Here is a 14,765-nt window from a genome sequence, read left to right as displayed (position 1 = left end):
ATAGTCACATGAAGACTATAGGTGTCAAATATACTACTGTAAACACTTATATTTCTTGAGAGATTTATTTTCGCGTGAATACGCAAGTAGACTCGTTCGAGGTATTCCCATGCTGGACCCATATATGAAGTTTGGTCAGGATCCGTTCAAAAATGAAGTCGCAAGAGCGCTGACAAAGATTTTCTATAAATAGTAACGCTGACCTTGACCTTGACCTTGGCACCCAGAAACACGAACTCGTTCGAGGTATTCCAATGCTGGACCCATATATGAAGTTTGGTCAGGATCCGTTCAGAAATGAAGTTGCAAGATTGCTGACAAAGATTTTCTATAAATAGTAACGGTGACCTTGACCTTGACCTTGGCACCCTGAAACACGAACTCGTTCGAGGTATTCCCATGCTGGATCCATGTATGAAGTTTGGTCAGAATCCGTTCAAAAATGAACGGAACGCTATATCCCCTCCCCGACTTTCTTCGCGAGGGGATAATAATAGTTAATGAAATCGTCAACACTATTCTTAATTGCTCAAATTCATTTCGTCTAACTCCATCTGTTGCTTATAAACGGATGAACATGTATACGTCATTTGTCCACATGTCAGAGATTAGTTGTTAAACCTGAAGTGAAACTACAACCAAACAACGCAGATCGGGTGAATATATAAGTAGTCCAAGTGACAGGGAATATCATTACTTTAAGAATGGTAAAACAATAACTACATCAAATGTATTTCAACTATGTTTCATCATATTGTCCAAGACAAAGTGAACATTGTTTAAAGAAAATCTTAACATACACAACACTTGGTAGTTTCGCTTTTGTCCTGAGCAGCATTCTTTTTCTTCTGTGACACATACGATCTATGGACTTTGCCTAGCTTGGGTCAATGTGAACTCGTCCTTCTGAATTATTGTACTACAAACTTGACACCGGGCGCTGCTTTCTCGACTACATATTTCTGCTGATAAACTGCACTGTGTGCAGCCATAAAGTCGGAGTAGTTTCACTGCGAACGCTTCATAACCGTGTTGTAGACTGAATGCTAATTCGAATTCTACTCGTTTTGCAGCATACTGAGATCCAGAAAGGTTGACATTGTTTGGGATAAAAAACACCCGGACTTCAATATCGTTGTCACCTAGGTCAAGTTGAATGATACCTGCAGCCTTCCGGCGATTTGGAGGAGCGATTGTTCCCTTAAAAACCCGCGCATCTCTTTGACTTTGCGGCTGGTCTTCGGATGACATCCCAAGATATCGTGTTCCAGGTATTAAACACTTAATCCCTTCACCCGATGCCCCCATCCATTCTCTTGGAAACTTTGGCCTCAAGACTGATCGCCCATACTGCTGCATCTTTTTTATCATCGCTTTTGCATCAAGAAGGTTTTCAGTATCTCCTTTCTGTTTAACAGTACCGATTCCAAGGATACTTTTCAAGACGAAACTGTAAAACGTTGACATTGCAGAAGGTATCTTATCATCCCATATCTCCACCTGTGTGAGAACATCTGTAATTGTGTACGCCTTAAAGCACAACCTATGCCTTATTGCAGTCAACCATTCCATGAACTCCAGTTCCGTTTCTTGCCGTTTTCTGTAGCTGAGTTGGTTTGAATGTGCCACATTCTGGAATATTTTTTCGTAGCATTCAACGATTTCTTTCATATCCTGAGGATTGTCGACACATTCTAGCAACGCCAACGAGTCCTTAGTTTTGGCATATCGCTGCTTTCGGATCGCAATTTTCAGTCGGTAGGAATTATCGTCCTCTTGAACAGCCAATCCTTCCACATTTAATTTCTCTGCTTGAAACAAGTGATTAAACCAAATAACCGCTTTGTTTAATCCAGAGTCTATATCGTTCTTTTCGACTACCATGTAACACTTCGAGATCAAATTTGGGATGATATATGCGCTTTTTCTTAGGAACTTTTTGGCTGTACATTTTCCTTTTCCATTTGAAGACAAGAATCCTTTGATTCCTACAGCACCATCACCATTTCTGTAGTTTCGTTGTACGAAATCACATACTTGTAGGCGAACGTAAATCTCCCCGATATATCCATATCCGTTTTCATGCCCAGTCGCCGTGAACTTTCTGCAATTTTCAAATAATTTGCAGGCGGTCTTCGCAACATCTCTGATTTCGTCGAATCTTTTTCGGAAATCTTCTTGCTTAGTCTCCTTTTCCGGTTTCTCATGAGCAGCATTTCCCGTATACTGAGCTATTTGCCTTTGCAGTACTGTTCCATACATATGGTATATGTGTACCAGTATTGTTTTCGACCGATCATCTATTGCCTCAATGCTTTCTTCATCCTTGCACTTCGGACACAAGTCGAGTGCTTTCCTGAAGCATTCCTCAGCTTTTTCGATTTCGTCTGGTCTACAGAATGAGTAGAACCTGCCAAGGTGAGCTAGAAAGCTTGCATCATTTGGGAATTTTTTTGTCAATCTTTCTAGAACCTGGAGCCGTTCAGTGAAGTTTGGTGCGGTGGAATTAATGTCATTTATAACTCTTGACAAAACCGGTTTTCTTCGCATTTCTGTGGTCTGGCCAACGTCCTTGTTGTCACGAAAAATGAAGATTCTTGTTAAGCAATGCACAGTTATTTCTGTTGAAATTCCACTCCTCAATTTCTTGTTGCTAGCATAATCTATCAGTTCAAGACAAAACTCTGAAAGATTATGTTTTGCTGAATAGCTCAGCTCATTTCCTGTGTTGCCACATTTTTTCTTGTCACTACCAAGGATGTATTCCAGGATTTCTTTTGCAATCAAGTAATGACAAATACGTATGTTTTTACGTCTTCCCTCAGTATCATCTGGAACAATGAAAAGTCCAATCGGATGAGGAAAGTCGTCGAGATCTACAGAATAGTTCGACGGTTTATGAAGCAACTCAGCGAAAAATTGGCATGGCAATGAAGTATGTCCATAAAAGTAAGCCAGGGACAAGTACCCAAGAATTCTCAATTTGGGGTGAATGGATTTACAAGAAGGATCGAAATGAGGTTGTAGATAACCTCTGACATAGGGTGCCAATCCTGTGAATTCATGAAGAAAAGCTGTTAATCCAAACTCATAGAGACAATGGGAACGTTTTGCCGTGACGTCTTCATACAGTCTGTTCAGCTCCCTCTTCTTAGGTACGTCATCTTTGCATTGTTCTATATATTGCATTGCTAGATTTTTCGCTTCGCTGTTTGACACGTGTCCTTTGAGTTTTTGAGAAAGTCTCTTTTCGTGTTCTTGGAACGGGTGGCGTTTCACACAAATGATGATTATGGGGCTTCTAGCGTTTAACTCTCTAAACATATTTTTCACCTTAGATTCATCCTCTCCATCTACAAGCAAAATCACTGGTAGTAAGGTTTTTTCATAGAGAAAGTCAATCCTCTCTTTCAATGTTTTTGTCGATGTATATGTCCTTGTTTTCAGATGGACACATGGCACTTGTGTATGAAAATCCCACAGCAGTCTTTGGGAAAGCGTTGTACCTCCTGATCCAGGATCATGATAGAGGTACAGAAGGTTTCCGCGATTTTCGGTGATAAGGTCTTGTATTGTCCGCGCGAAAGAATCTCTTATATCTCGCGGAACATCCAGAGATCTAGAGTCACATCCATACCACGTAGACCAATGAAGTGTACCACCTTGATAGAACTTGTTTTTTTCCTCTTGAAGAACACTTAGATCCTCATCCACTTTAGCGTACGGACTTTTCAGAAACAGAACATCCAAATCTTCACGTAACCATGCTGCATTTTCATCAGTTATGTCTTGGTTTTCGCATTCATCTGAATGGGGAAGTTCAAATTTTTTAAACTTCGGAGTATCGGTTCTTTTCAAGAAACCCTTCAACCCATTCAGTATGTCTTTCAATTCTAACTGGAAAATCGTAATGTTTTGTTTGTATTCGCTACACAGCAACTGAAACACTGCTCGACCCTTTGACGTTGTCGGAGGTGAAGGCATGAATAAAAGAATTTTAGGCGCTGGGTCAACGTTTTCGTCCAGTTTCGACAACATTTTTTGCAAGAAAGGGGCGATTGATTCATCAGTCGGCCACATCACAACAACATTCAAAATAGTGTAACCAGTTGCGAATTTTCTGAGTTGCTCAATGTGGGCATCAAGTGATGATTGTACGGTTTTGTACCATACACGAACGTCATCGGTAGGGGTAATTTTACTCCTTGGGTCATCTCTTCGACCTCGTATAAAGCACCATCTCGTTCCCTCTTCTACTATGCTCGCTGCAGGTTCTTTCCAGGTTGTAATTTGTAACGATCTTTCCTTTGAAATAAGTCGTTCATTGGCGCGCAACAGACCTCTGTCCCTACTATTCAAATCCATGTCGAAGACTGCAATCCATGGAATTAGAGATATTGCTCCAAGGTCCGGCAATCCAGGAGGAATGTCACCAGCAACTAAAACAAAATGATCTTTTCTAACGTTGATGATCTTCCTCAGTTCTCCTGTCGTCTTGTATATTTTAGGTGAATTGCTATTTTCCCCAGATTTGGTTTCTTTTGCTTTACTGCCATCACATGCAGCCACTTTGTCTGCAGCTGACGAAGACGATGGATTTCTGTTGAACCATTGATATATGCGTGTATATTCATCTTCTGTGGGTTCACATACGTTATTATCCAGAAGAGGTCTGTGCCACAGCTGTGATTTTGTGATGCTTTGCAAGTCATCTGATGCTGAATATTTCACTATGCATGGTGCACTGTGTCCCTCGCTGCTTGGTATTGTGAATACTCCAAATGTTTTATCGTTATGTGTAGTTTCAAAGTATGAAAATTGAGGAACAGTTGTAAAATTGTCTCTATCAAATAGAGAATTAAAGCACTGAAGGTCATACTCAGAAGCCAACCCTTGAAGTCGCATCTGCCCATTCGCGTCCATACTTGCACCAAAAACAATGAAGGAGGGCGCTGAAGTAGGCGTATTCCACATGCTTACTATGTCCACCATGCATTTCAGGGGACTTCTATACGCATCCTCACCAACAAACCTTAAATTCTTATCTTCAGATTTGGACAATAACTGCCGTAACAACGTCTGGTTTCCAATATCTTTCTTTTTCTTGGGTGTTGAGTCAAGTGGGTTTTTCCAAGAACGATTATCTTGAATGTCCGAGTGTTTTTGGCTTAACCCCTTGATTGGGTTCTTCTTTCTTTTTTTCTTATTTTGAACTGTTCTCCATTCACCAGACTCGCATTTGTCTTCGCTTTCTTCAATGCCTTCATTTCGTGGTGTTAAGCAATCCGCATCACTCCCATTTTCCTCACTTGAAGATGTTATCGGTGTTTTCCTTTTTGTATCAGCGAGGTTTTGTTGCTGATCACATAGTGGCGAAGTTTCTAAACAAGAGTCGTTTTCAGATAAAAACATATCGCTATCGTTGTCATTTGCAGTATAAAAAGAAGCAGTTGTTTCAACGCTCGAAGACGCCGAGTCACATCTTGTCATCTTATGATTACTTTTTATTTTGTTGGTAGGCTTGCGTGTCATAGACCTCAACATCACTTCACCCTTTTTATTATATTTGTGAAATGATTCAGGATATTTGTCTAAAAACAAATCCAGTGGAATTCCTGCTACCTCTTTGAATGTCTTACAAGAAAAATGCTTTCCGTAAGACTTTATAAATGTTGCTTCAAGCTCCCGTTTTGGCATTGGCGACGGATTTGTTGACAACTTTGGGTTCAGTATGATGTTAAGAAGACCAACCAATACTTCATCCCGGTTAAGATTAGCTTCTCCGCGAGCTGAAAAAAAACCCATATAAACTTATTAAATATGACTCGTCTACAGTAAGGGAATTGTTTTAAGTTAAGATATACTGTACTACTAACTATATGCTCAGCATCCGAACCCCATTTTCGTTTATTCTTTAAACATGGCATCATGAAGTTAGTGAGATAAAACCATCCGCTGATAAGATGCATTCAGCTTCTTTATTTTATATTCTATTTTTTATATATATATTTTTTTTCATATTTAGCATTTAAATAATAACAAATTTTTTTTTAACATAAACATGTCATATACACCAAGCAAGGATATCGGTAAAAATCGCTTTAAAACTAGCTTATTGGTACGTGTGCATCACATCGTCGGCAGATGGAGAGAAGTTCATGTATATGACAGGGGCTGAACGTTAAGTTATCTAATATATCTGTATACATGTTCATCTTATCACTTCCAGATTTAATTCGTCCTGGAAATTGGAAGACATTTACTCTGGCCGAGTGGGTAGAAAATTCCATCTTTAAGTATTGATAATAGTGGTAATGATGATGCTATACAAATAATGCAATGTTCTTCAAATGTTGAAATATGAAATGCCTACTTATGGCAATCTTGAATATCATTAGGTTAAGAAAATTACTTATATGACACAACTAAACACATCCAATAAGTTTAAAGAAATTCTCATAATAATGTCATATAGTCAATAGTCAATAGTGTTGACAAATTTCATCTGTCAAAATTCAATGTGGCTAATGACGGCTATCTTGAATATTATCAAAAAGAAGTTTAGAATATGACAGACAAGACAAGGACTCATACTGAATATTTCCCCACAATGTCAGGAAGGTAATGGCTGTATCAAACATCTAAAGCCAAAATTCAAAATGTCGGCTTTTCGTCATCTTCAATATCTAATCAGGTTCAAATAACTGAAAGTACCGATACAACTAGACCTGACAATTAGCATGTTCGTCACTTAAATAGTTTGATAATATAGATTTGATAAGGGACTTACATAGATGTACCCCGCGAACACATCCTCGTCAATAAAATTAATATGTCCAGGCACTCGACAACAAAAGGTCAAATGGGCCTGTATCACTCGCCTGCTACAAATGACATTGATCTAGATCATTACTATGGCCGTTACCTTAATTACCTAGAGCAAGTTTGTTTTACATTTTAATCAGCATTCTAGACATTCATCAGAAAATACTTCTTGCCCAATATCATTGCACTATCAGTCTTGCTTATTTAGAAGAAAACAACTAATTATTAGATACATTTGACATTGGTGACATATTAATTAGAGCTAGGTCATTCATTTTAACCATATTGATAGTTCTTTCTTTCAGTCTACTACTGGCCATATATGACTGAGAAACATGGCTATTGTTATTTGTTTTAATGAATTTAACCCATGTGTCCAAGAGAGCTAGCCAAGTTCTTACATTTAAATTGCTTTTTAGGGCCCTCGCCCATCCATGTACTGGCCTAATATAATTAAATTAGGCTTCTTGATTAATGAAAAGCTGTTCACAAATTTAGACACATTTTAATTATGTTACATTTAATGCGAGTCGTGGTAATTTGTTTGAAAAAAGTAGCTCCTTATCTAAGCATACTACTCGCCCGATATCATAATCCTATACCTCTTGGGTAATTATAAGAAGTCGTTTACGATTTCTATACATTTTGCCAAAAATGTCAATATTATTCTTTTGAACAAACTTGGCAGCCCGTCATTCCACCATGCCATCGATCCAACATCATTATCTTATGCTTATTGGCCAATGATAACAAGTTATTGTAACACATATCACCCACGTGACCTTGAATATATGTTGCTTAATTATTTAAAGAAACTAGATAGCTTTTATTCCTATTATCATCTTTGTAAATATCTTCCCAGTACTTCTCGAAAAATATAGCGATAACAAACTTCAACTTAGATAAGACTCAAATTAAATGAGGACGACTAGGGACCAAAGGTAGCCTACACATCAACTTTGAGAAATATCCTTATTGTAATTCTCAAGAATTAACGATAACGAATTTCAACTATCAAAAACCCAAATGGCTGTCTGTCGGCTATTTTTTCTGATCAGACTCAAAATTAAAAGGCATAGATATCTGAAGAGGAATTACACAAGGACAACCCGACCACTCTTGTTATATATAATTGTATGGTCTAGTAAGTAATAACGACGGTATGGTCCAATATAGGTACTGGATCCTAACAAACAATATATATATATATTGTCTGTAACTGCCTTGAAAATAACTTTCGCGATTGTAATGCTAACATATGGTAACGTTACAGAATATTTACCTGATTCATCTGACAGAAGTCTTTCTGCTTCGTTAATTATCACTGTATTTTCTGTCCCAACCAATACATTGCATACGCCCTGTGGATAAATGTATTGTTTAATGACTTTCGTTGGATTTACAACTGAAAAAAAAAAAAAAAAAAAATGTCAAAACTGTATCATTCACCCAGATTATCGATCTAAAATGTGTAATCAATATAATACAAAATGTATGTAAGGATGATGAAAATGTATATACAGTGCAACTTCCGAAAACCGAACCTTCTAAAAAAACACCTCTGAATACCGAACGAATTGTCATTGTACGGAATTGGTCCTTCTTTATTATAGTATTTAAAAAATCCCATATACCGATCCCTCTGAATTCCGAACACCGGACCGATTGTGTCTCCGGTTCTTGTTCAAATATACCAAACATTACTTCTGAAAACCGGCATTACCTGAGCGATTATGACACGAGGTCAGGGCAGTTAAACGTGAAACAACACCTGTGACGGGTATTGTGTGAAGCCTAATTGTCTCGGGACCTACGTATGCATGTAGGTGATTTGTACAGGTATGCAATACATACCCCAAGGGGGCATTATGACGGTAGGCCTAGTGTATATTAAACACAATTATGAAACAATACCACACTTCTTTTCAATGCAAGTAGAGCTAGAAGCCTGAGTTTCGCATCTAATTTAAATGAGTCGCAAAGAGGGTTGTTTTCGTAAATGAAGCCCGTGATGTGTAAAATATTCCGTATTGATCGGCCCCATCCATATGACGAAGCTTAACCGGATGTAACAAAATGTAGGTCGATCGTAAAGTGCAGTTGTACATGTAAAAATACTGTTTAAAACTACAGTTATAGTCATTTGCCTTTTTGTTATAATCTGCAATTTAAACATTCATTAACTGTACTTTGTTCAATTATTTGAATAATGCTTACTATAGTCTACAATATGATTGACATCATGGTATCATGCATCGTCCCCTGTTACTACTCGGCCTAGAAGTAAGACTATACTTCCATCCCGGGTTCCTGACTAATTACATATTGAAGCTGAAAGGAACTCACCTTTGCATAATTACTCTCGAGATGCTTATGATATAAAAATGTGAGAGCTTAAATTCAACTATTACGGTTTACATATCTTTGTTAAGTTTTTATTTAAGATAAATGTGTTCTCACTTTGTTTATATTATCTAATTATTTATATATCTTAACAGCTTGCTAAGAAATTTCTTCCTTCCGGGTTTGTCACAAAACGATCAAGCCAAACAACAACAAAAAAATCTATATTACGGACAGTATATACCGTAAGGTATTAAAACGATACCTTTGTTGGGGACAATGCCGACACCTTGAACACTCAACATTGTGGGTGTCAATTTCTTTTGTTTCTTAGCCATCGTGTACGAGCTGCTGTCCGTCGTCAGTTGCTCTTTTATTTTATCGAATACCTGCAAGACATAAAAAGGAGATTAAAATGCGCAATAACCCAATAATTAAAACGGATATTAAAAAGATGTAATTACTACATAACTAACAAAGAGATTACAAAATTGCAATTACTCCATAATTAAAAAGGAGATTAAAAAGACTGGGGAGCCCTTGCATTTGGTTATTTTTCAATACATATGTACTGTATCTATACTAATATCATATTTACTTTTGCGTCTTTCCTATGACTTTCTACGATTTAGCAAATATTTGGAAAATTGAAAAGCTGTAACACAACACACTGGTGTGTATTTAGTCGACAGTTTATTAGTACTAAAGTAATCATGACACAAATACAACAAAAGTGTACTCGTATCTAAGTTATATTTCCAACTTTCAAATCTGCCTCTTCCATCAATGATTCAATCAAAATGTGGGCAAAATCCTGCCATTTTTAAAAGAAGAAGGATTTTAAAGTGTTTTGCTATATTCCCCCCATTACTTAATACAGCCTTGGATTTCCTTCGCCCAATAATTTTCATCAAAATCCATTTAGGTGTTCACCATTAAAACGATTTAAAGGATTTACGTCTATTTCCTCTATTTGGCCCTGGAGCTTTTTTTATTAAATTGATAAGGATTGAGGTGACATTTTTTATACTGTACTTTTATTCAATGTTTTATCAGTACAACGTACTAGTTATAATAAAACATTAACACATTTACTCAGACATACTTACCTATTCCTATATCAGTATATATGTTCACATTTAGTAGTGAATACAATTCGTGTTTCATTCTCAGAAATGTCATTCTATTCATACTAATATAAATAATACTCTTTCTATATTTTAAACATAGAGGACTATGAATGAATGTCACATCCGTGCAAACAAACACCTTTCACACATCCCTCGTTAACTTTCAGAATGTGCTATTCACATTTGCACATCAATCCATACACTCACACCACATAAACTAAATCAATGTTTCGTTACACATGTAGGCACTTCACTCCACGCACACACCACATAAATAAAAAATATTATTCCATTACTAGTATAGATATATTTGTCTTACGTTTGTCTCATTCATATAGAGACAAATATAATTTCATCAGATATGGTGGTATACATATGCTTTGTTCGCACACATACATGTACCAATATACATAATATCAAAACATTTTAATAGAGTTAGCTATATACATGTATACTGATTATAAAGGCAAATGTATGAAAAGAAATATCATTCTCACACTTAAAAAAAATTGCTCTACGGTAATATAACTTATAAATTGACACAGACTGTCAAACGGATAAATTGTTTATGTAAAAATAGGGAATGAAAGAAAAAAAAGGAAAGAAAAGGGAAAACTGGTTAAGTAGGGGTGAGATGGCGGACCAAGAGGTTGATATATTCATTTCTGTATGTTAATTATGTTACAGATAACATATCAGCTTTGTGAAGGGCTATCACATCAACTGTATGATAAAGTACATCTAAACTAATAGTATATAATAATATAATTACAACTGCATTTGTTTGTCTCATTTTTCCATTCATTTTAGAATTAATGCTTCGCTTTTTTATTCTTACCATCAATGTATTTTTAATCATATAATTTTCTGTTGCTAAGTTTATCAGTTTATATTTAGTGGTGTATAGGTGTATAGATATCTTATTATGTAAATTCGACACCTTCAGACACCTATCTGCCACCAATGACACATACAAATATTCCTTCTTCCCACACACAATAACACAATGGAACCTCCTCCCGGTGGCAGCAGTACAATGCACTACACAAGAGATCTTCAAGGCACATATACACAATGCAGCCCTTGATGATCTCAAACACACACCGTAAACACACCCTCATAATGTTTTGATCCTAAAGTTTCCACTAAAAAAATTATTAAAAAAAAATAACCCTCTCACTGTACCCAAATCCCCGCACTTTTTTATTTCTTTTAAAAGCATCCAACGATCCAGTGACCGTAATCGTCATTTTTGACGGAGGTTTCATCATTAAAGAAGAAGAAGAAATACATGTATACTACTTTATAATAATGATCTAATGAATTATCAACTCGATCATTTTAAAGGAAATTCTGATGAAGAAGGCCAAACAGGACATGTGTTTTTGTTTACTGAAAATGGGATTAAAAGAGTTTCCAGAAATGTATGAAGACATTCTAGCAATTTCTGTACTTCTTGAAATTTCCTTAATACATGGGTTACTTTTTTCTGGTTCGGAGTTACCCAATACACAAAGAGGAGAGGTGAATACTCCCATTTTTAATAACAACGAGTTAATATTTAAAGCATGATGGATTTCTTTGGAACCACTGTTGTTTTATGTTTGTTATCTGGCAAAACGACATTTTATAGATTTTATAACAGGTTTATTTATCCATGATGTCAAATATATCATTCCACTTTCTGGTGCCAGATGATACCATGTCTTATTTGATTATGATATTGTAAATCAGTTGTGATCACTTTGTATACACGATATATTTATATTACTTTTGATATTTCACTGGTAAAAATGTAATAAATATTTATATCACCGCAATTCATCTTCGTTATGATAGTTTCAACTTTATCAAAAATAAGATAAAAAAAAAAGAAATTTTCCGATAAAATAATACATAAAAGAATACCTGAGGCATGATTAACCTTGGGTATTGATATTGATTTTAAACGTCCTTGACCGGTAAGCCTAACAGCACACGATTAGGTGGTACTATTAATAACTTATCTTTTTAGCTTCCGTGTTTTAAAACAATAATTTTGATTTATTGAGATAGAGAAGAACCATACCAGGCAAATAAATCAGAAATTATTATTTGGTCTATCAAGACGTCAATCTTAAGTCACTGTTAGATAATCGTATAAACATGAAATGGAATAACATTATGTCGTCCGGATGTAAATATAGCAACACGACATTATCTGGTAGATTTCCACTGTCAGGCAAAGGTCGGTCGAATACTAATTCAACATATTTTGTGGATTTTACATGTAAAATAATATGATTTTACAAAACAGATAATATTCTATGGTAAAATTCTGCTAGCTTCCATCATCAGATTCACTTTCATGTCCAATAACATTCGCCTATGTTTAAAGGATATCCACAAATCTAACCAAGGCTTAGTGGAAATGTAAACGGAAATATATTTTTACTTTTCGCATTTTAAAAGTGAAAGATATATATTTAATATACTGAAACAGTGCCTACTTACGAGAAGTGATGCCGATAACCGCTGTCAAAATCGCTCCCCATATCTAAATGGTGAATCCATGCTATATGTAATAGGTACATTTATGTCAGTGTTCACGAGTCTTTCTACCTTTACCACTACAAGGTTTGAGGATATGTGAACGTTGGTGCTTCATTTTAGGATGATCTCGACATTCTAACCTCGAGATTTGAGTCGAAAATTCAATTGTAATCCTATTACGCCGAAAACCAGCGACGAACGCCATGACAGTGTATAAAGATCATCCGATACAGGTCTTTCAAACTCAGTTTAAAATAGTTATTATGTCATAGGTATACCAAAACAGTCGTTCGGGGTCAAAGGACTCGATCACAACTCAGGCATAGTACAAATAATAATAAAAGTCTTGTATTTCATACAATGACACAGAATTAGCAGAAAACCATTTCAATTTAAATATTTCATTGTCATTTTAATTTATAAATTTAATATACATAGCTCTACTGCAGCAATACCAAATACATTTTCTAATGAATCTTTTTGAGTTTGTTTTTCAGTGGATTTTATTGATATTTCACAAACTTATGGAGAATGATTTGCTCTTTCATCTGATAATATTTATATAATTGTCCGAAGCCAATTTCAAGAGATATTGCACGATACATCTTTTGGATTTTAGCAACTCATTAAGTAAGAATAAAGACAAAATATCGTCACACATGAAAACAGAAAGACATAAAAAAAACATTGAAAAAATTCTCGAAATATATGAAATATATAGCGTGAAAATATGTTATCCCTTTTACGTCTCTGTAGTTATCAAATATTCATAACGTTTAAATTAAAACCAATAGACACTCGTTTTAGTTCTTACCGCGTGTTTTTCCTAGGCTACATTACACTAGAAATAAATGTTTTCGATTGGCGTGTGCAGATTGCCCCCTCGTTTAAAAAGATCAGTGGATCAGAGTCTAGGTATAGGCCAATATTGTTCTGACAAATGGGAAGCTGTTAATCCAAGAACACAGTTACATTTTTTAATACTGTACTTTTATTCAATGTTTTATCAGTACAACGTACTAGTTATAATAAAACATTAACACATTTACTCAGACATACTTACAATGTACCTATTCCTATATCAGTATATATGTCACATTTAGTAGTGAATACAATTCGTGTTTCATTCTCAGAAATGTCATTCTATTCATACTAATATAAATAATACTCTTTCCATATTTTAAACATAGAGGACTATGAATGAATGTCACATCCGTGCAAGCGAACCCCTTTCACACATCCCTCGTTAACTTTCAGAATTTGCTATTCACATTTGCACATCAATCCATACACTCACACCACATAAACAAAATCAATGTTTCGTTACCCATGTAGGCACTTCACTCCACGCACACACTAACCACATAAATAAAAAATATCATTCCATTACTAGTACAGATATATTTGTCTTACGTTTGTCTCATTCATATAGAGACAAATATAATTTCATCAGATATGGTGGTATACATATGCTTTGTTCGCACACATACATGTACCCATATACATAATATCAAAACATTTTAATACAGTTAGCAATATACATGTATACTGATTATAAAGGCAAATGTATGAAAAGAAATATCATTCTCACACTTTAAAAAAAATTGCTCTACGGTAATATAACTTATAAATTTACACAGACTGTCAAACGGATGAATTGTTTATGTAAAAATAGGGAATGAAAGAAAAAAAAGGAAAGGAAAAATAAGGAAAAACTGGTTAAGTAGGGGTGAGATGGCGGACCAAGAGGTTGATATATTCATTTCTGTATGTTAATTATGTTACAGATAACATATCAGCTTTGTGAAGGCTATAACATCAACTGTATGATTAAGTACATCTAAACTAATAGTATATAATAATGTAATTACAACTACATTTGTTTGTCTCATTTTTCCATTCATTTTAGAATTAATGCTTCGCTTTTTTATTCTT

The 14,765-nt window shown here is 35.4% G+C and overlaps 1 protein-coding gene and 1 long non-coding RNA gene across 2 annotated transcripts; both read right to left on the bottom strand.

Annotated features, from left to right (window-relative positions):
• Window positions 1–393: 393 nt before the first annotated feature.
• LOC117333491 lies at window positions 394–8,296 on the bottom strand. Its single transcript, XM_033892805.1, has 2 exons — window positions 8,108–8,296; window positions 394–5,789 (listed from the first exon to the last, which is right to left on the bottom strand). Exon 2 carries the CDS (start codon window positions 5,695–5,697, stop codon window positions 865–867), a length of 4,833 nt encoding a protein of 1,610 aa, XP_033748696.1. The 5' UTR covers window positions 5,698–5,789; window positions 8,108–8,296; the 3' UTR covers window positions 394–864.
• A 1,198-nt stretch (window positions 8,297–9,494) lies between these two features.
• On the bottom strand, window positions 9,495–13,041 carry LOC117333490. Its single transcript, XR_004533911.1, has 2 exons — window positions 12,792–13,041; window positions 9,495–9,557 (listed from the first exon to the last, which is right to left on the bottom strand). It is a non-coding gene; the product is annotated as an uncharacterized LOC117333490 (long non-coding RNA).
• Between the last annotated feature and the right edge of the window lie 1,724 nt (window positions 13,042–14,765).

The sequence above is a fragment of the Pecten maximus genome, chromosome 8 (assembly GCF_902652985.1).
Source record: "Pecten maximus chromosome 8, xPecMax1.1, whole genome shotgun sequence".
In the NCBI taxonomy this organism is placed as follows: Eukaryota; Metazoa; Mollusca; class Bivalvia; order Pectinida; family Pectinidae; genus Pecten; species Pecten maximus.
The sequence above is the reverse complement of the archived record's forward strand: the minus strand, read 5'-3'. Positions and strand labels throughout refer to the sequence as shown.